Source organism: Aspergillus welwitschiae, assembly GCF_003344945.1.
Source record: "Aspergillus welwitschiae strain CBS 139.54b unplaced genomic scaffold BDQ94scaffold_31, whole genome shotgun sequence".
In the NCBI taxonomy this organism is placed as follows: Eukaryota; Fungi; Ascomycota; class Eurotiomycetes; order Eurotiales; family Aspergillaceae; genus Aspergillus; species Aspergillus welwitschiae.
In genome coordinates, this window is record NW_020798725.1 from 357530 (window position 1) to 382924 (window position 25395).

The 25395-nt window shown below is 50.6% G+C and overlaps 10 protein-coding genes across 10 annotated transcripts; 5 read left to right on the forward strand and 5 right to left on the reverse strand.

Moving 5' to 3' along the window:
• Positions 1-3: 3 nt before the first annotated feature.
• On the reverse strand, positions 4-474 carry BDQ94DRAFT_173219 (uncharacterized protein; the record flags this gene model as incomplete). Its single annotated transcript, XM_026772111.1, has 1 exon — positions 4-474. One exon carries the CDS (start codon positions 472-474, stop codon positions 4-6), a length of 471 nt encoding a protein of 156 aa, XP_026623275.1.
• Positions 475-1644: 1170 nt separating this feature from the next.
• BDQ94DRAFT_173220 (uncharacterized protein) lies at positions 1645-2493 on the forward strand (the record flags this gene model as incomplete). Its single annotated transcript, XM_026772112.1, has 1 exon — positions 1645-2493. The coding sequence occupies one exon, from the start codon at positions 1645-1647 to the stop codon at positions 2491-2493; it is 849 nt and encodes a 282-aa protein (XP_026623276.1).
• A 132-nt stretch (positions 2494-2625) lies between these two features.
• Positions 2626-5534, reverse strand: BDQ94DRAFT_77901 (F-box/WD repeat-containing protein). The gene is made up of 2 exons (XM_026776517.1): positions 4690-5534; positions 2626-4609 (listed from the first exon to the last, which is right to left on the reverse strand). Exons 1-2 carry the CDS (start codon positions 5038-5040, stop codon positions 2915-2917), a joined length of 2046 nt encoding a protein of 681 aa, XP_026623277.1. The 5' UTR covers positions 5041-5534; the 3' UTR covers positions 2626-2914.
• Positions 5535-6194: 660 nt separating this feature from the next.
• Positions 6195-8655, forward strand: BDQ94DRAFT_149287 (autophagy-related protein 17). The gene has a single exon (XM_026767350.1). The coding sequence runs from the start codon at positions 6607-6609 to the stop codon at positions 8245-8247; it is 1641 nt and encodes a 546-aa protein (XP_026623278.1). The 5' UTR covers positions 6195-6606; the 3' UTR covers positions 8248-8655.
• Positions 8656-9108: 453 nt separating this feature from the next.
• BDQ94DRAFT_77909 (serine/threonine-protein kinase RIO1) lies at positions 9109-11119 on the reverse strand. Its single transcript, XM_026776518.1, has one exon. It carries the CDS (start codon positions 11077-11079, stop codon positions 9376-9378), a length of 1704 nt encoding a protein of 567 aa, XP_026623279.1. The 5' UTR covers positions 11080-11119; the 3' UTR covers positions 9109-9375.
• A 153-nt stretch (positions 11120-11272) lies between these two features.
• On the forward strand, positions 11273-15518 carry BDQ94DRAFT_77911 (chromosome segregation protein SMC). The gene is made up of 5 exons (XM_026776519.1): positions 11273-11494; positions 11561-11720; positions 11773-12983; positions 13050-14944; positions 15006-15518. Exons 1-5 carry the CDS (start codon positions 11457-11459, stop codon positions 15296-15298), a joined length of 3597 nt encoding a protein of 1198 aa, XP_026623280.1. The 5' UTR covers positions 11273-11456; the 3' UTR covers positions 15299-15518.
• A 35-nt stretch (positions 15519-15553) lies between these two features.
• Positions 15554-17309, reverse strand: BDQ94DRAFT_77922 (GIG1 family protein). Its single transcript, XM_026776521.1, has 3 exons — positions 16946-17309; positions 16645-16841; positions 15554-16274 (listed from the first exon to the last, which is right to left on the reverse strand). Exons 2-3 carry the CDS (start codon positions 16757-16759, stop codon positions 15670-15672), a joined length of 720 nt encoding a protein of 239 aa, XP_026623281.1. The 5' UTR covers positions 16760-16841; positions 16946-17309; the 3' UTR covers positions 15554-15669.
• BDQ94DRAFT_77914 (cytochrome b5 reductase family protein) lies at positions 16873-18764 on the forward strand. Its single transcript, XM_026776520.1, has 4 exons — positions 16873-17406; positions 17472-17614; positions 17685-18304; positions 18362-18764. The coding sequence occupies exons 1-4, from the start codon at positions 17402-17404 to the stop codon at positions 18509-18511; spliced, it is 918 nt and encodes a 305-aa protein (XP_026623282.1). The 5' UTR covers positions 16873-17401; the 3' UTR covers positions 18512-18764.
• BDQ94DRAFT_149296 (phosphatidylinositol phosphate kinase family protein) lies at positions 18622-19984 on the reverse strand. Its single transcript, XM_026767351.1, has 3 exons — positions 19600-19984; positions 18710-19539; positions 18622-18644 (listed from the first exon to the last, which is right to left on the reverse strand). Exons 1-2 carry the CDS (start codon positions 19870-19872, stop codon positions 18781-18783), a joined length of 1032 nt encoding a protein of 343 aa, XP_026623283.1. The 5' UTR covers positions 19873-19984; the 3' UTR covers positions 18622-18644; positions 18710-18780.
• A 420-nt stretch (positions 19985-20404) lies between these two features.
• Positions 20405-22485, forward strand: BDQ94DRAFT_173228 (arginine--tRNA ligase; the record flags this gene model as incomplete). Its single annotated transcript, XM_026772113.1, has 3 exons — positions 20405-20629; positions 20712-22006; positions 22062-22485. 3 exons carry the CDS (start codon positions 20405-20407, stop codon positions 22483-22485), a joined length of 1944 nt encoding a protein of 647 aa, XP_026623284.1.
• Between the last annotated feature and the right edge of the window lie 2910 nt (positions 22486-25395).

A 25395-nucleotide genomic window follows, 5' to 3' on the forward strand; every position in this document is an offset into this window, starting at 1 on the left:
AATTTACCAAGTCTCGAGGACTGCTACGACGTCGATGCCATCTCGGGTGACGTACTGCCCTCTGCGAGGTATACCAAGATTAACTGGCTCGCTGTCATTGGTGGCGATGATGTTGTTATAATTTATATTGTAGTCGTTTTCGCTCATATTATTTCTGTTGTTTGTGGCGGTGGCAGTAGCGGTGGCGGTGATGTTGTTATTGTAGTAGTTATTATCGGGGCTCTTGATATCTTTGTCGGCAGTCTTGTTGTTCCTATTATTATAGTTGTCCTTGGCGATCTTATTGTCGCTCTTGTTGATATTATTATTGACGTGGTTGATATTCTTGCCATGATGGGCAGTTGTAGTGGTAGTCTTCTTAGAAGACGTAGGGATAGATGACATCTCTATAGTGGCGGAGGAGGTCTTCTTGGTAGTCTTCTTCTTCTTGGAGGATTTGAAAATAGAGGAGAAGGTAGATGAGAAGGAAGGCATGGCGATAGGAGTTTGTTAGTAGGAGTAAGGATGAGTAGTTGCCTGGTTGAGATGGCTGGCTGAGATGTATAAAATAAAGTCGGAGTTGAAATTTGACCAAGAATAGATATTGTTAAAGATGCTTTGGTGAGCTTGTTGTTGTAGAAAAGTCGAGTTGAGCGTGGGATAGTAGTAAACGAGGTGGTTGTCGAAGGAGAAGTTTGGAAGCAAACCCACTGGAATCTGGACGGGTTTTATAGTCGACAAAATTCACTGTAGAGCTCATTGTGACTCACTTAACTATTATTGGAAATATAAAGTCATGATAGTCGTGTTTTGACGTCTTCTGCGGATTCGCGGGGAGACCACGGCTTGATGATGCTATACATGATTTCACGGTGACTGGCATACATTGTATTAAAATACGGGAACAGCCCACGTATGGGTCAGTAAAGTAGATCAGCGTGTAGGCTATGAAGAAATAGAAGAGATCCTATACTAGCGCATTCAGGACATAGCTGAGTGATTCAACAGACATACTGAGTTGGTCGAGATCGACGAGACCACTATATACATTTTTTAGAAAACCGGGCTTTGTCCGAGTCGGCAGGATCCAGCTCGATGGAACAAATGGAAGGAGAGGTCTAGATACGAGCATGATATCTTAATATGTAGTGGCTTGTAGTAGCTATGCGGTGTGAGGTATCTTGCGACAGAAGCTTGGGGATTGCAGCGTAATATTGCAGGGTTATCTATAAGACTTGAATAGAATCTAGCCTATTTATAGATAAGCCTAGATCTGTAGAGCATAAGTGTGTTTGCAGACTTAGCTTCGCTGGTGGCATAGGTTTCTGATAGTGAAATAGACTATTAATATGCACTGAATCGTTATATATCTCATCGGATTGGTCTATGTAAGCTCCCCATATAGTCACACGTCGGAGTTGCTTCATCGTAGTGGTAAGACAAGCCATGTTGAACCCCCTCGAGCTTAATAGTATTCCTCCTCATAACCATCATCATAATCTTGATCGTGAGCAGCCATATACTCAGGATACCCATCGTCAATATCTTCTGAAAAAATTATCCTCTGGCGTAGGGGCAGTATCAGTCTCATGTGTGCTCCATCCCGAGTAATCATTTTTAGCCCAACCTAGTTCTACTGAGGACAACCCAGTCGATATAGAGCGCATGTTCCAGCACCCAAACGAGGATTTCAGACGAGCACTCGTGCACAAGAGTAGGTTCACTGCAGCCGCTCAGGGCCAAGTCCAGTCATTGCTGCGACATGAACGGTTACGCCGATGGATGACCCACCATCACCCCGATCTGATGCTCGTCGACGCCAACATCAGTTCGTCCGGCCGGGAAAAGGTGTCTGCCATATCAGTCTTTTGCGCCACCTTGGTCTCTAGCATGATCGAAGTCCATCCTAACGAGGTGGTTGTCCAATTTTTCTGCGGATTACATACCGCTCGCCTGGATCCCTGGCACGGGCCGAACGGTCTGGTCCGTTCTATCGCCATGCAGCTCTTGTTGAAACTAGTCAAGATGAAAATTCTAGACCTGAACTTCATCAACAATCGGGACTACCTGAGAGACCTCGAGGAGCACGACTTAAATGCACTTTGCGAGTCACTTTACTCGCTCGTGTCTCAGTTCCCGGCCGACACAACAGTGTACTGCATCATCGACTCCATTTCTTGGTTCGACAAAGACAAGACTTTCACGGATCTCGCCGCCGTAATGGAATGGCTGCAATACATTGTTGAGGACCGGTCACTGATTCCTATGTTCAAGATACTGCTGACAAACCCGATGAAAAGCACCAGGAGAATGAAGGAGCTGCCGGTGTTCAAAGAGAACCCGGCTAGACTTGTTACTCTTTCCTCGAGGAATCTGGTGCCCATGGGAATATCTAACAGAGCAATTGAACGTCAACTTTCCAGATCCCCGTCACCGTCACCGCTCACGCCCAAGAGGGGCTTGCCTAGGACTCCAAGACAGGAAAGTTATGACGATGATTATGATGGATGGTAACAATCTATGTAATAAGTGCTGGCGATTTGGCTGCTTAAATGTTCATGACTTCATGACTCCACCTGAATGATAAGGGAATTAAGATCAAGAGCATATTTGATACCCATGCTATCCTGTAGTTACGTGGCGGCGTCTGGAGTTGCCGCTTCATTATGAGACCTGACGAAATAAACTTGCTCGAAACAGGCAATATGCAGACTGATGCGGTAGATTAATCGTTCTGTAGCTAAAGTACACATTTGAAATCACAACGCCCGAAACCCCATCATAAGTGTTTAAAAAAATGCTCCATCCCTCTGCCAGCCAGACCCATCCAATCAAAAAAAGTAACTGCGCTAGTCAAGGGTATTCATCATCAGAAAGAACATTAAGCCAGCATCAAAGGCCAGAAGAAACAACACCAATATAAACCATGTCCAGATCAGCTCTGAAAGCTGTACATGCGCACTTCGCAGTCCTCACTACCAGTAGCAAACCGACTGTCGCCAAGTCCGATGCAGGTGACAGGGCCGGAGTGGCCGGTGAACGTGCGCTCACACTTGCCGGTTCGCGGATCCCAGATCTTGATCATCCGGTCCTCGGCCCCAGAAACAATACGCAGTGTATCCGCTGCCAGGGCCCAGACACCCTCCAGATGGCCAAAGAACGTACGCAGGCACCGGCCAGTGCTAGTCTCCCATAAACGGATGGTCGAGTCCAAGGCGCTAGTAACAATGTAGCGCGGTGGTGCTGTCCGGCCTGACTCAAAAGAAGGACCAAACGGTGAACTCTGAGAAATAACCGCATTCGACTCGAGGCCAAGCGTGGCCTGAAGAGATGCCGGCTCGGTGTCGCCGGAGACAGTGCTGAGGTTGTCGTTCTCACACTCAACATCATGCTCTTCGAATTCAAATTCCCGGGGAAGAGGAACCACTTGTTGAACCTGTCCCACATGGCCATGGAATGTCCGAATGCAAGACTTGGTATCCAAATCCCAAAGCCGAACGGTGCAGTCGTCGGACGCCGAGAACACCGTGCGAGAAGCCGTATCGACCCGGACCGCGTTGACCCAGTCCGTGTGTCCTCGTAAGAGGCAAGTTGATTTGTCCTCGAAATTCCAGATCTTTACGGTCTTATCAACAGATGCGGACGCGAGAATAGTAGCATCGAAGTGCAGCCCGATTACTCCGCCACGATGACCAGTATACGTGGAAATGCAATCGCCAGTGCGCCAGTTCCAGACTTTCACGCTGCCATCCATACTACCACTGATCAACTTCGTGTCATCAAACTGCAGGCAGCGGATACCCGACTCGTGTCCCCGAAGAGTACGAATTTCCTGGCCAGTGTCGGTATCCCAAATCTTAATCGTCGCGTCGTAGGATCCGGTTGCCAGGATGTTGTCCTCGAATTGCAAGCACATCACGCCATTCGTATGGCCTTTGAAGATTCTGATCGAACAGCGTCCGTACTTCCAGTTCGTGCCCACTTTGAAACGATCCTTGTACACCTCCTTCCAAGGCCTGTATCGGGTTTTGAAATAATCTTCGCTTCCTTCTGGGCGCATCGCTAGTGACTGACAGTGGCGTTTGACGACTGCAGTCTCTTCCTCGCTTGGCTCAGGCTTTCGTTTACCGGTACCAGAGCTGTCGGCGACAGGCGAAGCATCTTCAGGGAGCGCAGGAGTCGCTTTCGGAGACGTGCTGTTGACGTCCCAGGTCGTAGCGCGAATCTCAATCTCGCGCTTCGATTCACGGAGCCTCTTCCGATCCAAAAGGGGGAGTCCCCAGCCACATTTCTTGCACTTGCGATGAATATGTTGCTCGCACATGCGATGCCAGACCACGTCGTCGTCGGCCAGTGCCCTCCAACGTCGCGAGACTTGTGCAGCTTTACAAAGAGAAGTGGTGTCCAGGTAACACAGGATTTTGAAAGAGATCTCCGGAGGAAGAGCGGCAATGAAATCGATTCGGATGAGGTCACGGACGGTGGTGGAAATGAACGAGAGTTGCGGGAAGCAGCATTGAGCCATAATTCCCTGGAGTATGAGTTTTCGGTGCTTGGCTGGGGCGGCTGAGAAGAGCGACCAGACATGCGCAATGCCCTGCTGATCACTCTGAGGGAGCGACTCCAACTCCTGGGTACCCGTTAGTCCACGATCATGATTGGCAGACAGTTTCTGCTTTCTCCTTCGGACGAGATTGGTAGAAGACATACCCGTTGCAATTTGTCCATTGTCGGTTCGTCGGCCTGCCGGCGGCACTTACGGTCTGGGCGATGACGATAGCAATAGCGGGAGTTTGCGCTGCTCAAGGCGGCAGGTTCTCTATTTTGCGATCCGAGGGGGGCGTATTGGTCGGGAACGTGCTTTGCGAGGAAAGGGGCGACACTTTTGCCCACGAGCTTGGCCGAAGTTGCTGTTACGTTGCTGCGATTGTGGGGCTTCAGCTGGCTATTGTCGGCATCAGCATCGATCTCCTCCGCGGACTCGGCGGGGCCACCGAAGATCGATGTGAAGGGCGGAGGGGAGGATATGGTTTTGTCCTCCTGAGGCCGTGTGCTTTCCATCTTGCTGAATGAAGAATTCTGGTAGATGCTCTCACGCGACGGCAGTCCGAAGTCGTGCCACTGGAACCGCAGCGCCGCTACTCGCTCGCTAGCGTGGCCTCGGCTACTGTAACCAGCGAACTAGAAGCGCAGTTGTGGATAGCACCAGGCTGTATGTCTTCAAAGGATACTATTTCTGCGACAGATTTCTGGCGCAGATATAAAGAGAAGGAAGGTGGTGGCGAGGTAGTTGGAAAGGTGAGGACCCTGAGGAGAGAGGGTTGTTTGAGTAAGGTTGAGTAAGTTGCCAATGACCGGGGCTGAGGACGGAGAAGGGTGGACGGGAGGCGGGAGACGGTCGCAAGTGGTGCAGGGCGATTAAGGCTGTTAGTACAGAGTAGTGTAGATGGACCGATAAGAAGAAACGATAGGAGCTTGATCTGGACCAGCCAATCTCAAGAAATGCGACCAAACAATCCTGGGGAAGGAGTATAAATATAAATGCCGAACAGAAGACTTCCAGAAGAATAACGAAAGGAAAAAGACGTGATCACGCAAAGGCCGATGATGGACTCGTGCTGCCAGGCTCGATTGGGTCCAATCACGTGCGAGCGATGGCGCCATCGCCGCCTCCCGTCGCAACATCTCGACTTTCACTGAGGAGTTACCGCTGCTGGTGGTTCTCTCCAGCGATCATCCCCCCCGAACTATTGCTATTTGGCCGCTGTCGCCATCGCCGGGGTCAATTGCGGATCCCCGACTTTGACTCAGATCCTCCAGACGATCGGCTATCTAGTTAGTGAGGGAGCTGGAGTCGAGCTGGCTCTCGAGCCGAACTCCCATGGGCTCTCCGAGACGCTAAGGTCGCCTGCCTGAACTCCGTCCATCCCGTCCTCTATCGTCACCTCCCTTTCCAATCCCGCATTTTCAGGCCTTTGGTCTTTCTGACCCCTGCTGCGAGGCGCAATTGCTCCGCTCAGGTATTTTGGGTCCTATCATAGCGTCGAATTCCTGGAATAGCATTACTCCCATAGCTCATCCAATCTCACACTTCTCACTGACGAAGCGTTGGGTATCAACCACCAGCTCCTCAGACCAGTCCTGGGGCACGATACCCCCCCTCTTGCCTTCCATCCTGCTTCTTCTGCAGGCTTCCTTGTTTGCTACTGCAGGCGGTACGACAGGAAGCACGGTCGACGGAGACTTACACAGGTGTTACCTTACTAGGTCTTGTTGACCAGTCATCTGCAAACTCACCGCCAGATCCTTCTTTTTCCAGCAGGCCCTCGTCGATCGCACATGAAACTCAGAACTGACGAAATCAAGGACCTGATAATTTTCTGATTCCATAATTGTTACAAGCCCATGAGGTGATTGTGCACTAGATTTATGACTTCTTACGACATAGCTACTGTAACGTTGCCCCGAAACTTACTCCTTCCGGCCGTTGAACGGCACTGCCCTGAACCACTACACTCTTCTGTTTTATCGGGCATTATTGGGCCATTCTGTCAGGCTATCACGCCAGCATTCCTCCTTTCGTTATAATTTCCAATCAGCGCCAATTACGCCGACCCCTTTTTCAGAATGTCAGCATCGGCGTCATTATCGGCCGGCAGTGATGCGTCTGGCCCCGGTTCGCCAGCAGGAGACCAGGGCAACGCCCTGCCTCAATTAGATTCTCTCATTTCTCACCTGGTGGCAGCAAAGCGGTCTCTGTCATCCATCAATCACGTGTGGCGTGCGAATGAAATTGTGACTTCCGCTCGCTCTGCATTGGAAGAAAGTGTCGTGATTTCCGCACGGACTGGCTTTCTCCGACGCGGGCTTAACAATCAACTACGGCTACTTTACAGTGTACGCTCTGAGGTCGAGGAAGTTTCACTCAGGGGCCGGTCGGAGTTCGCCAGTGTTTTGAAAAGTCTAGACACTGCCGATGCCCGACTGAGAAAGACCCTCGACTCCTTACGGGATACAATTGTTCACGCTTCATTTCGTCCCGAGGGCGAAGAACCCAGAAGCTTACATGACTTTGTGGATGAACGTGGAGTTGAGGAGCTTCGTGCAGCTTTGAAGAGCTCAATTGATCGTACCAATGAGGCGCAGGCGGAACTGGATACATCCAACTCCGCGTTCGATGATGAGCTCCAGTCCATCAAGCAAGCTCTGGGTAATTACCGAGAAGCTACCAAGTTAGCTTCCTCATCCTCCTCTTCTTCATCCGCGTCTAATTCAAGCCTGCCGTCATTGTCATCAATGCCACCCATGTTACAGTCATTGGAGATGCATGCGCAGGAAATGGCCAATCTGCTAGAGTCCTTGGTCCAGCACTTTGATCTTTGTGTAACTGCTGTCAAGCATACGGAAGGCGGTGGAGCTGCCGCGCGATCCATTACCGGGGATATGCCCGCTGCCGTCACTGTCAGTGGCCGTGGAGTACCGAATATCGAGCAAGGCATTCATGACAACCTAAACGCCCCACTTGATCCCTTGAGTGAGTCTGACTACCAAGAGATGGTGAATGTCTTGATCAAGGATGCAGCAGAGGCCGAGGACGTGGTCATGGAAATCCAAGATCGTATCGGCGATATGGAATCGATTCTTGAGAACATTTTGTCTCAACGTGATGTTCTTCTCTCCATCTACAATGCCACTATTGGCGTCTTCCGACACCTTTCATCTCTTGCAACTGCGCGTCTACCGGGTTATATTGCTCAGGCACACAGCTTCACTCGTGTTTGGGGCGAAGAGCACGATCGTATTAACGGTGGGCTAGCGGACTTGTCGGATCTTAATACCCTTTACGACGGGTTTTTAGAAGCCTATGATGGCTTAATCCTGGAAGTGGCACGCCGACGGCACGTACGACAGCGTGTGGAAAAGGTCCTTCGTGAAACGAAACACAAATTGGATCAGCTGTATGAAGAGGATGTCAATGCTCGCGAAACGTTCCGAGTCGAGCAAGGGGACTATTTGCCATCCGACATTTGGCCTGGTATCGGTCGCGAGCCGATGCGAATAGAATTTCGACGCATATCTGGCGGTATCCTCAAGGGAGCGCCTCCCGAGCAGCCGGATGCACAAGACCACCCGGCCACTGAACCCAATGAGCCCCAGCCAGGGCCCTCTGAAACGACGGAGGAAGGGGAAGTTATCCCACATTTACCCAAATCGCTGGTTGAAGAGGCTCTCCATCGCCTCAAGGCGAGGAATAGACAAGCCATGTAGTGCTCTGGTATTTCAGAGAGCTCGTCAACCTCGTGATCGCCGGTTGACATTATCAAAGGGGCTTTTCTAGGCAGTCATGAAATATCGTAGACGACCTAGATGATGAAACACATTCAGGATTTGTCCTATCCGATACCGGCTATGCCTCTTCTGCCATATCAGGTGGATTAACTATCCGTGAGACACATACTCCAGCGTATCTTCCTGACTCGCTAAGGATGTAAGTGCTTATAGAGTTGTCCATCGTGGCAGTTGGTAATGGACTGGAATGAGGATCAAAGAGAGCTCTGATAGGTCGTCCAATCTTTCATATAAATGATCAAATATCTAGTCGTACATCGATCATGCTTCTGTTTCAGGATATAGCAAACAAGTAGTTTTAAGAATGGGCATTCTACTTAGTATGAACTTATGCTGCCGCCGAACATCAGTCCCCTACTGACCATAGTGTCCCCAGGGGGTCGGTATCATCCGTTGCGATACAGTTGCAGTACGATAATAAATAATTGTAGCCAACTATATGCAATCACTGACTTATCATAACTACTAAATAGTGTATGTCAAGGCTATATAGTAATGTAATATTTGTAGGCAACTCATGATTGTTATAGAACGATTATCGAAGTCCGCTTATATATTTCCGGAGATGGTCAATACTACTAGTGTTAGCAGTAGCATCCAACCGGCAACTTTCAGACGTCCGTTATGTGAAAACTTTCTTACTGAACGGCACTACTAATAGTAGACCTTTTTCAGCCGTTGATGGAACTGGCATGATATCACTAGTAGCACTACTTCTTAACTACTGACATGCGATTACTACAAGCAGAAGTTCCTAGCTACTACGCATGTTGCAATCAACCCGACGTATCGAATTCGCATTTCCCACACCTCCATATGCAGATCTATATGCTCATAGTATAAACTGGAACTTAATATATATATGCATCCAACGAACCATAACCCACCCAATGAAAGGTCATAAAACATCATGAGATCATGTGCATTCCAAACAAAATAATCCAAAGAACGACTTTTGTGTTTTTCCCATAGTAGCCCAATTATCACCAAAAATGCCTGCATGCATATCAAAAAAGAGAAACAAGTGTTTAACTCAACTTCACTCCCTCATTTCTTCTTTCTCGAGGACGAAGAAACAAGGCGTTTCTTCATATGCTTCGGCATCTTATTTGCGCGCTTCTCGCGCTTCTCCTCCTTGACCTTTTGCTTGTGGTCGCGCTTCTCGTCCTTATCTTCGAACCGCTTACCGCGGGGCGCTTTCTTCGCGAACGGGTCTTTTTCTCCATCTTCCGAGTCGGATCCCTCAACGGATACGCCGCCGTCAGAGCCGGCTTCGGATCCTTCTTCCTCATCGCCCTCCTCGTCGCGGTCTTCTGCCTTCTTCTTCTTCTCGCCTGCGAGAAGGTCCCGGTAAACGAGGTCGTCACCCTTACCGGCGCGGACTTGCTCGGCGTCGCGCTCGAAGTCATACACCTGTTCCAGGGTTTGAGGGATGTATTGTTGGCGGAAGACAGCAGTGTCGACTTCTGTCTCGCCTTCGGTGTTGTTGTTGCGGGTGGCGAACAGGTGCTCGATGGCCTCAAGCATTGGCTCTGCGGGCGTGGCAGTGGTAGGGCCATCGCTTGAGATAACGAATCCGAAGACGGCCCGTTCGGTGAGGACGTCAACGTTCTTGCGGCGGAAGAAGTCGCTAATGTTCTTGATATCCATACGCAGGAATTCCAAACTGCGGGGGTGGTCGTGCTCAACACTCTGACTGACATCGATGATGTGGAGCTTGTTCTTGTGGTAGAGCATGTTGTATTCACTCAGATCGGCGTGGACCAGGTGGCAGGTCTGGTACATCACGCGCATGTAGCCAAGCAACTCCATGTAGATCTCGCGCCATTTGGCATCGGGGTCGGGGATGTTGAACTCAACGTCCTTGAGTCTGGGAGCGGCGATACCCTTGGAGTTTCCGACGAAGCCCATGACCAGGACGTGGAGGCGCAGGTGGATGGGTTCGGGGCAGGGGATGCCGGCGGCGTAGATACGGCGCAGGTTACGCATTTCCTTCTCCGCCCACAGCTTGACCATTGCCCGGTTGTTGCTCTTGCTGTATCCTTGTCTGAAACGGAATTCACCAGTGACATACTTGTCTCTGTCCTTGAAGACGAGAATGCTTGTCTTGTAGACCTTGATGGCGCGGTGGAGGGGCGTCTCCTCGTTATCGGGGTATGAGATAGAGTAGTAAACGTTGGCTTCTTTACCGGTCGACAGACATCCGTGAATCTCGGAGACAATCTCCCGGTTGATCATCTGTAGCAGAATCATACGGGTGCGGGGATCCAGCACCTGTTCGGAGGTAGCGCGGTCCGCCCTGTCACCACCCCGATCACCGCGGGTCGCCATGCCTGATTGCATATCGTCCAACTTGATCTTGCCGGCATGCTTCGTCAAGGACTTCACTTGATCGTCCACAGAGGCGCGAGTGTTGACGGACGGTTTCTGGGTGTTCGTCTTCGGTAAAGTCCACTTGGGAGTATTCGGGTCCGCAGAGAGCTCGTTCGTTTTGCGCTGGCGATTGTAGGATTTCGTTAGGTCGGCGGGATTCGACGAGGTGAAGTCTTCTTCATCGAGTTCTTCTTCGAAGATATCATCATAGTAGTCATCCTCTTCGTCTTCATTTTGTTGCGCCGCAGAGTCTTGCCCCGCCATAGCGGGGAGGGAGCCGTCTGGGTTGACATAGCCCTGGTTGGGAATGTAGGTATGCGCCGGGTTCAGGCCATCAGCCAAGCCGGACGCTTGCGCGTCAGCATTCGAAGCAGCCATGACTGAATGTAAAGGGTTGAAAACCAGATGTGTGTAGAAGCGAGGTCTTGCAATTGATCTGAAAAAAACGGGTACCTTTTGGGTGTGGGACAGGCAGTGGGCTCACCGCCCGGCAGAACCCCGCGGGCTTCCCAAATGGAAGTAAACGCGTGCAAAAGATCCGGAGCTGATCGCCTCGATAACGCGTGGCTCCCCCCAAAGTCAGCTTCGTCGCATGTCAAGCATCGACCCCAGCAACCTCCGTGCGTCGTCCCTTCACATCGCCGCCCTGCTTCGTCCAGTCAGGGCCTAGGCTCCTGATCTCTTTCGCCTCGGGCGCGTGATGACTGGGTTGTTGTAATTGCCCTGATCCCTCGTGTCGCGCGTGCTTCGTCAAGATGTACGTTAAACAGATTATCATCCAAGGCTTCAAAAGGTATGTTGCAGCAGTGTACCAATGGCAATCCAGTGCACCTTTAGGCTAACTGCAATCGCCTTACAGCTACAAGGACCAGACGGTCATCGAGCCATTCTCCCCGAAGCACAATGTCATCGTTGGTCGTAATGGCTCCGGAAAGAGTAACTTCTTTGCGGCCATTCGTTTCGTCCTCAGCGATGCTTACACCCACCTGGGCCGAGAGGAACGCCAGGCCCTTCTTCACGTGCGTATCTCGTCGCAAGAATCAGCACTCTGAGAGGCTTACAAAAGAATAGGAAGGTTCGGGATCCGCTGTGATGTCGGCTTACGTCGAGATCATCTTTGACAACTCTGACGATCGGTTTCCCACTGGCAAACCGGAAGTGGTCCTTCGCCGCACCATCGGACTGAAGAAGGATGAATACACGCTTGACCGCAAGAATGCGACGAAGTCCGATGTGATGAACTTGCTCGAATCCGCCGGGTTTTCCCGTTCAAACCCCTACTACATCGTGCCTCAGGGTCGTGTCACCGCTTTGACTAACATGAAGGATTCCGAACGTCTCAATTTGTTGAAGGAAGTTGCGGGAACGCAGGTATATGAAGCGCGCCGTGCAGAATCGTTGAAGATCATGCACGAGACGAACAACAAGCGATCCAAGATTGACGAGCTACTGGACTTCATCAACGAGCGTCTTGCGGAGCTGGAAGAAGAAAAGGACGAGTTACGAAACTACCAAGATAAGGACAAGGAGCGCAGATGCTTGGAATATACGATCTACTCTCGCGAACAGCAAGAAATCTCCAGTTTCTTGGACAGTCTTGAAGAACAGCGTCAAACCGGCGTCGAGGATACCGATCTTAACCGTGACCGTTTCATCCAAGGGGAGAAGGAAATGGCCCAGATCGATGCTGAGATTGCCGAATGCAAGCAGCAGATTGAGTTCCTGAAGGTAGACAAGGCACAGCTGGAGGATGAGCGTCGTGAGGCCTCCAAGGCCCTTGCGCAGGTGGAATTGCAAGCAAAATCACTATCGGACAACCAAGTTGCCGCTCAAGCCTCGAAACTACGCCGCGACGAAGACCTGAAGGCTGTTCAGAGTGCTATCCAGGAACGTGAGCAAGAGCTGCAGCAACTGATGCCTCAGTTCAACGCCGCCAAGGATCAGGAGGATACTGTAAAGACGCAGCTTACCGAGGCAGAGACTGCCCGTCAGCGACTATACGCCAAGCAAGGTCGTAACTCTCGCTTCCGCAACAAGAGTGAGCGCGACAAGTGGCTGCAAGCGGCGATCAAGGATAACTACGCTTCTATCACTTCTGTCCAGGGTGTATTGGCACAGACCCAAGAGGATATCAAGGAACTCGAAAATGACATAGCACTCCTGGAGCCGGAGAGCGAGCTCTTGCGCAAGCAGATTGATGGCAGAGGCGACACGATCCACTCCGTCGAACAACAAGTTCAATCTGCGAAGGATGAGAGAGACCGGCTGATGGATCAGAGAAAGTATGTATTCCATGGTTTTGTAACCGTTTGTTTTTGGATGAGTGTGATGAGCTGACGATGCACTAGGGAGTTGTGGAGAGAAGAAGCGAAACTGGATTCGATCTTGTCGAATGCCTCCCACGAAGTGGAGCGTGCCGAGCGAAATTTGTCCCAGATGATGGACCACAATACGAGCCGTGGCATTGCTGCTGTCCGGAGAATTAAGCGCCAGTACAACCTCGAAGGAGTGTATGGCACTTTGGCGGAGCTGTTCGAGGTCAGTGATAGGTACCGGACCTCTGTCGAAGTCACAGCGGGCCAGAGTCTGTTCCACTATGTCGTCGACACCGATGAAACCGCTACAAAGGTGCTCGAGATCCTCCAGCAAGAGAAGGCTGGTAGAGTTACGTTTATGCCATTGAACAGACTACGATCTAGACCTATCAACATGCCCAGGGCAAGTGACACTATTCCCATGATCGAGAAGCTTCAGTACGACTCAAAGTATGAGAAGGCATTTGTTCACGTGTTTGGAAAAACCATTATCTGCCCGAACCTTCAAGTCGCTTCTCAATATGCCCGCAGTCACGGTGTCAATGCGATCACACCGGAGGGAGATCGTTCGGATAAGAGAGGTGCTCTTACTGGTGGTTTCCACGATTCGCGGCAGTCACGCCTTGATGCCGTGAAGAACCTGGCCAAGTGGAGGGACGAGTATGAGACGAAGAAGAACCGTGGATCAGAAATTAGAAAGGAGCTCGAGCAGCTGGACCAACTCATCACAAGATCGGTTGGTGAGCTGCAGAAGTTGGAACAACAGAGGCACCAGGTGCAAAACAGCAGTGGACCTATGCGGCAAGAACTACGGGCCAAGCGCGACCTTCTGCAGAAGAAGAATGACAACCTTGATGCGAAACGACGGGCGCTTCGCAACATCGAAGGCAACCTGGCAGCGGTCACTGACCAAGTTGGCGCATTTGAGGCGGAATTGTCCTCGCCCTTCCAGAAAGCGCTCAGCAATGAAGAAGAAGCGCGCCTAGAGGAGCTCAACAACACAGCTCAGGAGCTCCGGCGGCAGTACCAGGAGCTTTCCAGCCAGCGCAGTGAGCTGGAAGGAAGGAAATCCGTCCTCGAGGTTGAGTTGCGGGAGAACCTCAACCCGCGGCTGGACCAGCTTGTCGGCCAGGACATGGACTTGGCGGACGATAGCCAAGGAAACCTGAAGGAGACACAGAGAGAAATGAAGCGCCTTCACAAGGCCCTGGAGAAACTTGGTCAGCGTCTCCAGCAGGTTGACGAGTCCATCGATCAGGCCAACGCTCGCGTGGGCGACCTGCAACAGAGGAATGCGGAGACACGGCGAGAGCTGGAAGAACTGGCCAAATCTATCGAGAAGCACCAGCGGCGCATGGAAAAGAGTATGCAGAAGAAGGCTGCCTTGACGAAGCAAGCGGCTGAGTGCGCTTCTAATATCCGTGACCTGGGAGTTCTCCCAGACGAGGCTTTCACCAAGTATAAGAACACAGATTCCAACGCCGTAGTCAAGAAGCTCCACAAGGTCAACGAGAGTCTCAAGAAGTACTCTCATGTCAACAAGAAGGCGTTCGAGCAGTACAACAACTTCACCAAGCAGCGAGAGGCGCTGACAAGCCGGAGAGAAGAACTCGAAGCTTCCGAGAAATCTATCGACGACCTCATCAACGTGCTTGACCAACGGAAGGACGAGGCCATCGAACGAACCTTCAAGCAGGTCTCCCGCGAGTTTGCCAATGTCTTCGAGAAGCTCGTCCCCGCTGGCCGTGGACGTCTGATCATCCAGCGTAAGACCGACCGCGCCCTTCGGCAACCCGACGAAGTCGACTCCGAGGACGAGGAGGCCCGCGAGAGCGTCGAGAACTACGTTGGAGTTGGTATCAGCGTCAGCTTTAACAGCAAGCATGATGAACAACAGCGTATCCAGCAGCTCAGTGGTGGACAAAAGAGTGAGTGTAACCCCTTGTCTTAGTAACACTTTCCTCAATCTCCATACTAACCCACCCCTAGGTCTTTGCGCCCTGGCCTTGGTCTTCGCCATCCAAGCCTGCGATCCCGCCCCCTTCTACCTGTTCGACGAGATCGACGCCAACCTCGACGCCCAGTACCGAACCGCCGTTGCGCAAATGCTGAAATCCATCTCCGACTCGACCAACGGCCAATTCATCTGCACTACTTTCCGACCCGAAATGTTGCACGTGGCCGAAAAATGCTACGGCGTCAGCTTCCGGCAGAAGGCCAGTACGATCGACGTTGTGTCGAGAGAAGAAGCACTGAAGTTCGTGGAGGAGCAGAAGTCGTAGACGAGCTGATGTGCTGCTTTAATGATGACCTGGGATGTTGGATTGCAGGCGTATATGATGGATGGGCTTCTTATCTGTTTTTATCTACTTTTCTTCTGATGTTGTATGAGACAAGCGCACGGTGGATGGTGATTGTGTAGCTTTCTTAGTTTATTCTGTACGCTACAGATCTTTCAGGTCCGGTCGAGATACTTTTTTTCGATTGATTCGAGATTCCCAATCTTATGTTCTTTTTCTTTTCAAGTTCTATTGGCGTTTTATCCAATGGCGTCTGTCTTTGATCTATACCATAAATGACGTCTTCCTCCACTCATCTAACTGTATCTCAACAGTCCCCGTCCTTCACATCATATCTCACACCAACTGTATAGTTAACGCTTCACCCCCTCCTCCCCGGTCCACTCAGTCAACAATCTCTCTGACACATCCCTAACCAGAACATGAACATGTTCCAAACTCCTCACACTCTGCAAAGCCGCCCAATTCTTAAACCACAGCACCCGATCCCTCGCCTCCGCCTCACTCACCCCTTCTTCCCGCATTACCGCATCCACAAACGTACGCTTAACAAACGCCTCTATCAACGCCCGCGACTCATCCGTCACGTCCCCGTTTTCTTCCTTGACTGCCACGGGAGTCCGCAACCACACTACAATGTGCGAGATTCCGGGCGCGAGACCGTAGGGCCAATCGTTGCGCAGGATCTTGTAATCGGATGGGTCTGCGAAGGGGATGGGGTTCTTGTAGGAGAAGATGGTGGTTTCTGTGGAAGTGGTGATGGAGGAAGTTGGGGTGGATGTGGATGGGGTTGTGGTGGATGATGAGGAAGGGGAAGAAGAGGGAATAGTCCAGCCTAGACGCTTCTGGCAGATGTAGTTTGTGATAGTGCCGTACTGTTGCTTGGTTTGATGGGACCAGGCCAGGTAGCGGGTTAGATCGGAGGGTTTCCGTTTTAGGATGCCGAGATCGTTGCGTGCTGGAAGGTTTGGGTGATCGGGTTAGTACGGAGGAAGTTAGGTTGGGAGTAGTGAGGAAGGGTTGCGGGGTAAAAGGGGGTATAGTGAGTTATGGGGGTAAGAGAGTTTAAAGTCAGGGACTGGAATGCGGAACCATCAGATATTGGTTGATGGGTGGGTAGATGGATGGAATGATCGAGATGGATTCGAGGAATGAATGGATGGATGGATGGATGGAGGGTAGGGACGCGGGGGGAAGGCGAGCATGTGAGGGGTAGAGAGAGAGTAGTGGTAGTAGTAGTTCTCTTTTTCTCTCTTCCTCTCCCTTTAGCTCACTTTACTGTATGTATAATCATCCAAGGGGACTTCTGTCATGCGTAAATCACCTACCGATGATGGACTTGAGATCCTCCCAGTCATGAAGCACGAACTCCTCGTCGGTCTGCGCGAGGACTTGACGATCGACCTCGGTCAAATTGAAGGCCGGAGGTTCCTCGGGAGTCATGGCTTTTTGTCGGCCGTTTTAGAAGGGTCAATGAGACTGTGGAAGGGGAATGACTAGACTAGCGGACAGTCGATGGGGTCCGCTAGGAAGGATCAGTCGAAAGCTAGCAAGTAGGACGGAATTATTTGTCGAGATAGGAAAAAAAGAAGCAGCGAGGGAACCGTGAACGAAGACGGGAATGCTTACCCCAGGAAAGCAAATCCCCAACGGGACTGATTCCGCGCACTGAATGAGTTGGCTGTTCACATGCTGACTGGGGCGGTTTCTCCGCACATCGGAGGTGCTATTAATCTTGTCATGTTGTTGGTTGATTATTCTCTGGTCATATTCTGATCAACTCATTCATCCATGGCAGCATTTCATACTCTTAATTTATTATCTTCACCGATAATCAATTGATTTGCCTCAACAAACTTATCGATAAGCCGATCCAGTGGCCCGATCGGGACTGTCTTCCCGTGACCGACACCGAAAATTACCGTCACAAAACCCCGACACTCTCCTCATCTCCTCACATTCTCTCTTTCAATACTCAACTCTCCCTCCTCTTTTTCTTTCCCCCCTTTACCCTCCTCCCCCTTTTTAATTATTTGTTTCCTATTCTTTTATAATATCCTAGGGGTTACCGGAGGAATTGCCAATATGAGGTATGTGCGCGTGCTACTCGCTCCGTGACTGATGGGCGGCTAACAAAAACGTTGTCGCAAAACAGTGCTTTCTCCCCCGAGAACATCACCGGGGCCTTCATCCCCTCGGCCCTGTTTGTCGCCGGAACTTTCTTCTTCAAGCAGGAATTGACCCCCTTTGCCGTTGCTCTGGCTGCGGTGCTTGTGGGCTGGAAGGTTTTCAGCAACAGTACGTACAGGAACGCTGATCGTATGACTTTGTTTGCGGTCTTCTGACAAGTCTCAACAATTCTCTCTAGAGCCCAGAAAGGTCCTCAACCCCGGTGATTTCCAGCACTTCACCTTGAAGGAGAAGAACGACATCTCTCACAATGTCACTGTCTACCGTTTCGCCTTGCCCCGTCCCACCGATATCCTGGGTCTCCCCATCGGTCAGCACATCTCGCTTGCCGCCACCATTGGCGGTAAGGAGGTTGTCCGCTCCTACACCCCCATCTCCTCGGACAATGAGGCTGGCTACTTCGATCTCCTTGTCAAGGCCTACCCCCAGGGTAACATCTCCAAGTACTTGACTACCCTGGAGGTTGGTCAGACCATGAAGGTCCGTGGCCCCAAGGGCGCCATGGTGTACACTCCCAACATGTGCCGTCACATTGGTATGATTGCCGGTGGTACTGGTATCACCCCCATGTACCAGATCATCAAGGCTATCAGTCGCAACCGTCCCCGTAACGGTGGAAACGACACCACCCAGGTCGACCTGATCTTCGCCAACGTGAACCCCGACGATATCCTCATGAAGGATGAGCTTGAGCAGCTGGCCAAGGAGGACGACGGCTTCCGCATCTACTACGTCCTCAACAACCCTCCTGAGGGCTGGACCGGTGGTGTCGGTTTCGTCACCCCTGACATGATCAAGGTATGTCAAACCTTCAGCGTCTGTCTTCCTGCATTGCCCACTGACCGATTTCTCTAGGAGCGCCTCCCTGCTCCCGCTAGCGACATCAAGGTTCTGCTCTGCGGTCCTCCTCCCATGGTTAGCGCCATGAAGAAGGCTACCGAGTCTCTCGGATACACCAAGGCTCGTCCCGTCAGCAAGCTCGAGGACCAGGTCTTCTGCTTTTAAAGCAGCAATGAGAGATGACTTCTTTGAGCGAAATGTGCGGACGACATAGACTGTCTCTGCAGGACAGATTCCGGTAATTGATAGATTGTCGATAGAAAAGCCCGTTACGGGCCGACCGTTGGTCATCTGGGTGCTTGATAAACGGTGTCATGAGTCAATGCGAGAAGACCAATAATTACCATTTCGGATACAACATACATGTCACTTGATATTAATCGCAGAGCGCCGTGCGTCAGACAACATCTTTAGGTATTGTATGATTACGTCTATTAAGACTGCTGTACTTCCACCATCGAATCCACCATAGCCAGGAACTTCTGTTGGTATTCGTCGGCCGTCGTTGTAATTGTCATGGGCCCCTGGCGACCAATGACATTGAATGTCTGAATCACCCCCGTCATGGCCTGGGCATGCAATTTGTGTCTTGCCCAGAAGAAATCCAACAACACTGCACGGTACTTCCACTTCCCATCTGCAGACTCTAAGCCGATGCGCCATGGAGTGTGCCTGCCAACAACCTCGGGCTGCGAGGAGGCCGGAAACCGTACGAGGAAAAGAGAGTAATCAACTGCATTGGACGACCGGAGAAAGTCCGTGTCAGCTTCCAGGACTCGCTTCAGGGACTCGTATTGTTCTTGCGAAAGCCGGATCTTGTCGTCAAATTGATCGGCAATCTTTCGCAGCGTATCTTCGCTGACCAGCGGATCAGGTACCAGGTCCCGCTCTGGATAGAAATAATCTATCGGCTTGAGGTCGTATTTCTCCCATTGATCTGCGTTCGGATCCTCGGTTTTCCCGTACAAGATATTGTCCATGATGATGTGATGGGCTGGGGTGGACCCTATAAGGCTCCCGAGGGTCGGATACGGCGCATACACATAGTCGGTAATCCATACCAATAAGGAATCGCGATGAGCGCTCATATATTCGTAGTATGGCTCGAGCAGATCCTCGCGGAAAAAGGAATGTTCAAAGTGTCGGGGGAGACTCTTGACAAGAAATTTGCCATTGGAGGTCTGGAAAAAGGTCTATATCAAAGCAGTCAATCAGTACACAAACATTCCAATGGCCTTTCATGGTGTTCATACCGATCCCGACAATCCAAGATCGCCCATTGGTTTCAACGGGACAGTTTTCTTCTCATCCCGGAAGCTCGCCTTGTACTCATTTTCGTCAATCTCCCATGTTTCGCTGCGCAGCTTCCGGAAAAGATGACTTCCATATCGGAAAAGCTTAATGTAGAAGATACGGAAGAAGGCTAGGATGCGCCCGATGAGGGTCTTGCGGAAGGTTGCTGGGTCGCGGAATAGAGCGAGTTGGATAGACTTGGATAGGGCTGCCTGACGACGACTACTACCCATGATCGCGGTGGATATGAATGAATGAGGGCAGAATATATCGGTGATGATAGTGCATGGCTGTTTGGGGGGTTAATATGAAGTTGAGAGAAGTAATTGCCAGGTTTGGGACACGAGGTTGCGTTGCTGGCGCTGCAGAGAACCGTGACGTCAGAGAAGGGGGTGGTCTCATATCCGCTCACATGACATGAGGGTTTCAGCAGTCAGATGACTATATTTCACGTGACTCTCTCCGATGAGTCATGAGGGCAGAGCTCACCGCCCGGGCAGTATGGGCGATTGCCGAATGGAGGCTCAGAGCAAAGAAAAAAGTCCCCCCCTCCAAAGCGAGGCTCTCGATTCCCCTCCATTTATGGGTCGCCATCTGGTAAGCGGGGCACGCCGATTTTCCAGCGGCATTTTCCAGTCTGTCCGCTCATACTACACACAAAATAGTCGCTGCTCCTGCGCCCGCGGTGCTTTTTCTTCTGCTCATTTAAATCCCTGGCGCTCGTCTTTTTCCTCCGCGTCGCTTTTGAAGAACAAAGCTGCCGCCATGACGTCCGCTTCCGACCTCGCTGTCTCCGTCGAGGGACTCTCCATCCAGTCGACCTCCGAGACCTCCAAGTTCCCCAACTGCTTCCCCTCCCTGAACCCCGTCGACGTTTACAGAGAGCACATTGCGGAGGAGCTTGCCAAGATCACCGGTCTGGACGCGGAGAAGATCTTCTCCCGTATCGCATGGACGAACTCGTTGGACAAGGGTGACCTGGTGTTGCCGGTACGCGACCATCATAAAAACACAATTGGATTGGATTTTGTTGGGCCACATGACACCGACTAATGGAGCATGTTATCTCTAGGTCCCCTCTCTTCAGATCAAGAAGAACCCCCAGGAGCTGTGCAAGGAACTCGTCGAGAAGTTCCCCGAGTCCGACCTCATCCTCCCCCCCGTTGCCTTCGGTCCTCACATGCAGTTTTTCTTCCGGCCGGAACGTCTCACCACCAACGTCGTTAGCCGTATCTTGAAGGAGAAGTCTGCCTTTGGTACCAATGGCAACGTTGGTCTGCGCGACCCCGCTGACCCCTCCAAGGGTCGCAAGCGGATCATCGTCGAGTTCTCGTCTCCCAACATCGCCAAGCCCTTCCATGCTGGTCACCTGCGCAGTACCATCATCGGTGGTTTCCTTGCCAACCTCTACACGGTCATGGGATGGGACGTCATCAAGATGAACTACCTTGGTGATTGGGGTAAGCAGTACGGTCTGCTTGCCAATGGTTTCAAGATGTTCGGTAGCGAGGAGGAGCTGACCAAGGACCCCATCAACCACCTGTTCAACGTCTACGTCAAGATCAACGGTATTGTCTCCGAGCAGGAGGGCCCCATTAAGGAGCTCAAGGAGCAGATCAAGGCCAAGAAGGAGAAGGGCGAGGACGCCGCCGAGCAAGAGAAGGAGCTTGCCAAGCTTGTTGATGCCAGTGAGGACGAGAACGCCCGCCGTTACTTCAAGAGCATGGAGGATGGTAACCAGGAGGCTCTTGCTCTCTGGCGCCGGTTCCGTGAGCTCAGTATCGAGAAGTACAGACAGACCTATGCTCGTTTGAACATTGACTTTGACGTCTACTCTGGAGAGTCTCAGATCAAGCAGGAGAGCATGACCTCCGCTTACGAGACCATGGAGAAGGCCGGCGTGTCCGAGAAGTCCGAGGGTGCTGTCATCGTCGACTTCACCAAGCACGGCGCCAAGAAGCTTGGAAAGGCCATCATTGTCCGCAAGGACGGCACTCCTCTCTACCTGACCCGTGATATCGGTGCCATCCTCGAGCGTGAGGAGGCCTACAAGTTCGACAAGATGATCTACGTCGTTGCCGCTCAGCAGGACCTCCACTTGGCTCAGCTGTTCAAGATCACTGAACTCATGGGCTACAAGGATCTGGCCAGCCGCTGCCAGCACATCAACTTCGGTATGGTGCGCGGTATGAGCACCCGTAAGGGTACCGTCAAGTTCTTGGACGACATCCTCCAGGATGTCCGTGACAAGATGCACGAAGTCATGAAGAAGAACACCGAGAAGTACGAGCAGGTCGCCGACCCTGAGGGCACTGCTGACATCCTGGGTATGTCCTCCGTCATGGTTCAGGACATGACCGGAAAGCGGTACGTACATCCCTTTTGCCCCATGATAGCCTCTCAAATTGCTAACGAAACACAGTATCAACGGCTACGACTTCAACCTGGATGCCATGACCTCTTTCGAGGGTGACACCGGTCCTTACCTGCAATACGCCCACGCCCGTCTCTGCTCCATTGTGCGCAAGTCCGGCCTGAACGTCGACGAGCTCGACACGGCCAACCTGAGCCTCCTGACCGAGACCCACGCTACCGACCTTGCTCGTCTGCTCGCCCAGTGGCCCGATGTGCTGCTCAACACGACCCGCACCCTGGAGCCCACTACTATCCTCACCTACCTGTTCCGCATGACCCACGTGCTCAGCTCCAGCTACGATGTGCTCAAGGTTGTTGGTAGCGAGCCTGAGCTCAAGAAGGCCCGTATGGCTCTGTACGAGTCCGCCCGCCAGGTGCTGCACAACGGTATGCGCATCCTGGGTCTCAGCCCTGTCAACCGGTACGTTTAGCCCCGTTTCCCACCACCAAATATGCACAACACTAATGAATCCTCTATAGTATGTAATGGAAGCGACCATAAAAGATATACATTTAGTGTGACAAAATACCAAGCATCGTTTTTTAGCGTTTACATCACGTTCAAGTGACTATCAATCACACCGTAGGATCATTAATGAAAGTAATATCTTTAAGCCGCAATAATACTCCGCCCCATGAACCCCGAAATGATCGGCACAACACATTACTCTCGTCCGAATCTCACATCGGGTCGTAGTCTAGATCCCATGAACGATCACCGAAACTCAAATAAACCCCGCAAGGCAGGCAGCCAAACGAGCGGGTATGTAACTTGTAGACGCCGTCCTCGGGAAACACCAGTGCCAGTGGGGACGCTCGGCCTCGGGGACTTACCAATGTGATCGGCTTTGCTTTTTGCAATTGCAGGTTGTACCAGATCCTCGGGATCCTGCAAAAGTTTATTTTGGTTTCTTTTTAGTAGAGTTCTGGTTAGTAATAAATTGTTTATTCAGAATCTGTCCTGCATTGTCTGAACATGTGGGTCACGTGGTTAGTACGCATTGGGGGATTTTGGTTATAGTATATGATTTGTGTTGAGAATGAATGGAGGGTTTTATGAGACAGTTGAGTAGACTTGGGTTTTGAAAAAGATGTAACTTTGATTAACTTACTACTAGTAGTATTTGCGTTTTGTCCAGATGGGTGAGTTGAGGGGGTGGATTGATTTGTTTGAAGGGGTCATTTAGTTCAGGTGTAATATCGAGTCATTATTGAAGGCTACTGGTATATATATCTTGGTTGAAGTTGAAGTGCGATGAATGAACCACAGATTATCTTAATAATGTTGGTTAACTGTAGTACTGGGGCTCTTACAATGATAATAGATATTATGGTAGCTGCTAGCAGTCGAGAAGGATTCATAGTATCCATTAGTAGTAAGAATATATTTGGTAGTATGCATAGTTCTCACTCAATGGTGATTTAGTTAGCTCACTGACTATATACTATTCAGGCTTTGAAAGTAAAGAACAACCCAGTGAGCTTTCCTTTGGCCCGTTGATACCACCATTTAGTAGTCAAAGGAAGGAAAAGCAATTCTAGACGATACTACTCATCAGGTACGTATATGTCCTTGGTGAACAATGCAAATCTGACCACTGAACTTGAATTGTTTACGTCTCTTCGCTATATTGAATTCTTAGAATCATGCTCGGACTGTGAATTAAAGTGGTCAATATTTTATGCATGTGTTTATTCTGTTATGGTCTTATGTGACCAAAGTGACTGTCGTAGTTAAGTAAGGCGATGTGGCACGACTCGTAGCACAAGGGCTTGATTCATCATTTCTACCAATTAGATACCCTTTGGAATATAGAAAGGCTGTCACAGTACGCTTCCTACCGCTCTTCTCTTGATGGGACCTGTAGCCCTTCTCTAATTTCATCATGAAAATACGAATCTGCATGTTTCCTTTTAATTGAACATCGGAAATCCCACGGAACATTTCCAAATCGCAGTTCGGAACAGGCTCGTTTTTCCTCGGAAATTGGTGATATACTTCCGTTAATCCGCTAGAAGACCAAGTTAATCAGAATGAAACTGGTTTCCAATAGCTCAGCATTTTCCTGAATTCTCCAAGTCTGACTTATCAAATACGGTTTTGCTCACGTCAAGTGTCATCGGTTGGCTTGGCTTCTCGGGTGAATGGAGCCTTCATAAATCTCATAGGCTTTCCGCTTCCTAGCGCTTAGTACCTTGATTAGAGGAAGTGTCCCGACTACCCACTGTGAGTAACCGTCTAGCGTGCTTCGATATGCATCCGGTTATATGGTGGTGTGCTTCAGGGGCAAACTTTTGATTATACTAGCTGAAGGAATGGGCTAACTTTGCCGGCAGATACCTAGTGTCAGATAGTGGGGAGTGGGGTTCCAGACGTACATATGAAGGATACGTAAAGTAGTGTGGAGCGATTTCCTTGCTGCACCTCAGTTATTGTAGGAATCTGTCTAATGGAGGGGTTCTGTATCTTCTAGAAGCTAATTCAGCAGTTGTCGGTTGTTGTAAGGGCTTCCAAGAGACAATGCTTTGTGTCTGGGCTGCAGCTTCTGATTGCCGGGCAATCAGAAGTTAGTTTGGTAGTCCCTGTGCTATTGCCTAGGCACATCTTTGTCAATTGCGATGGTCTTGTCTGTTCGTATACTATACGGGATGTGTGATAGTCGAGGTATAAGCACTCAAGCTCGGACGACTGACCGGTTAGTTTATGGTGCGACAAGGGATCCATTGTGGCTTGCATTTGTAAGCGGAAGACTTGGAACGCTAGCCAGTTAGGGTATCTGCAATAAGAATAAGAATGCTGGAAGGAGATTGCCTTTTGGTCCCTGTACATCCGGACATGAATTGACCGTTGCAGACCAGCTAATTTGCGTTCCATCGCTCGTCTTGAGGTCCACACTTGAAGGTTCTTGGAGCCCCGACACGTTTGAACAGATACACTAGTCATGTAAATCATCTTGTTGTCTTAAACTGATTAGTCGGTGGCTGAGAATGACAGCATCAGGCAAGATGGCTTCCTATTCAAGGGAACGCAATTTGAACACTAGAGGAAAACAGTGGCCCCGGAATCTCGACTGAGAAGCTGCTGCTCTTCCAGCAAACACTCGTCAAAGCATGATAGCCCATATGTTGTCGGGGATCGGCAACACTAGTTACCGAACAGAGTCCCGCTGGTGCTTTGAAGTAGATATTAGTATTCCCCTGCCTTGGATTGAATCTTCCTACTTCCTAGACACGCTATATTGGTATCCCAGATAATTTAATCTATTGTTAGGAGGGTATCTTTGGATATTTTCTCCGGAAAAAACCCGACCAACCAGTGCCTATGACATATTATTAATTAA